We start from the raw sequence: 810 nt of genomic DNA, 5'->3' as shown, positions 1-810 counted from the left end.
TTTGACACTTTCCCTCCTCCGGGATGCAGCGACTACTTAACATGCAAAGTTTTTCCAGCCCGCCCGCCCGCCCGCCCGCCGGCTGCTCTCCGGACTCCCCTGCAAGCAGACTTGGGTCGCCTCCTGCGCTGCGACCCTCGGGTCCCGCCCTTGGTCGCGCCCTGCTCCCACTGCCCAGCCGGACCCCGCTCCTCTCCCGGGGAGACCTCACCTCTGCTCTCCACCAGCGAGGCTTCGGGCGACGATCCGACGATCAGACACAGAAACCAGAGGGCTCTAGCTGTCATTTTGTGGACAGGGTTCCCCGGGCTCTAAGGCAGCCAGGGCTTTGGCTCGCCCTCGCTCCCCCCACCCCTCTCCACACCCCCACCCCCGTTCATGCTAATGAGGGGCAGCCTTTGGGGAAACGGGCATCTCTGGCTGCACAGACCATTGGAACAAAACCGAGCCCGGCCTGTCGCCCTCTCCCTGAGGGGGGTCGTGGGGCCTGCGTGTCCCGAGTGGGCCTGGGCTTTACGCGGGGTGGGTGGCGGGCTGGGGTGACAAGCGGAGAGAGTGAGGGTACTGAGGGGGAGAGTGATGAAGTGAACAACAAATAAAAAAAAATTTGTGCTAAAGACAGCTTGGGCTTGAGGAGGGGACTCCAAATGACAGTAAACGCGGTCCAGAACGAGTGAGGCAATTGCTTGAGAAACCAAGTTTCTACCTCCCAAGTTTGGTGAAACTGTTGGACTATAGATGTAATCTTGATATTCTAGAACTAGAAAGGGGAAAAGATCCTTGGGAAATGGATTTTCCTCCTCCTCTTCC

The 810-nt window shown here is 59.3% G+C and overlaps 1 protein-coding gene across 1 annotated transcript in view; it reads right to left on the bottom strand.

The window, feature by feature from the left end:
* Nucleotides 1-359, bottom strand: part of CUNH17orf58 (chromosome unknown C17orf58 homolog) — a 4952-nt gene extending 4593 nt beyond the window's left edge. Inside the window, exon 1 of the mRNA XM_029567618.1 lies at nt 212-359. Coding sequence (XP_029423478.1) covers nt 212-287 — 76 coding nt within the window. The 5' untranslated portion in view covers nt 288-359. The remainder of the gene's footprint in view (nt 1-211) is intronic.
* Between the last annotated feature and the right edge of the window lie 451 nt (nt 360-810).

The sequence above is a fragment of the Nannospalax galili genome, unplaced genomic scaffold (genome assembly GCF_000622305.1).
Source record: "Nannospalax galili isolate Female #2095 unplaced genomic scaffold, S.galili_v1.0 scaffold661, whole genome shotgun sequence".
NCBI classification, from domain to species: domain Eukaryota; kingdom Metazoa; phylum Chordata; class Mammalia; order Rodentia; family Spalacidae; genus Nannospalax; species Nannospalax galili.
This window is presented reverse-complemented; position numbering and strand designations above follow the sequence as displayed.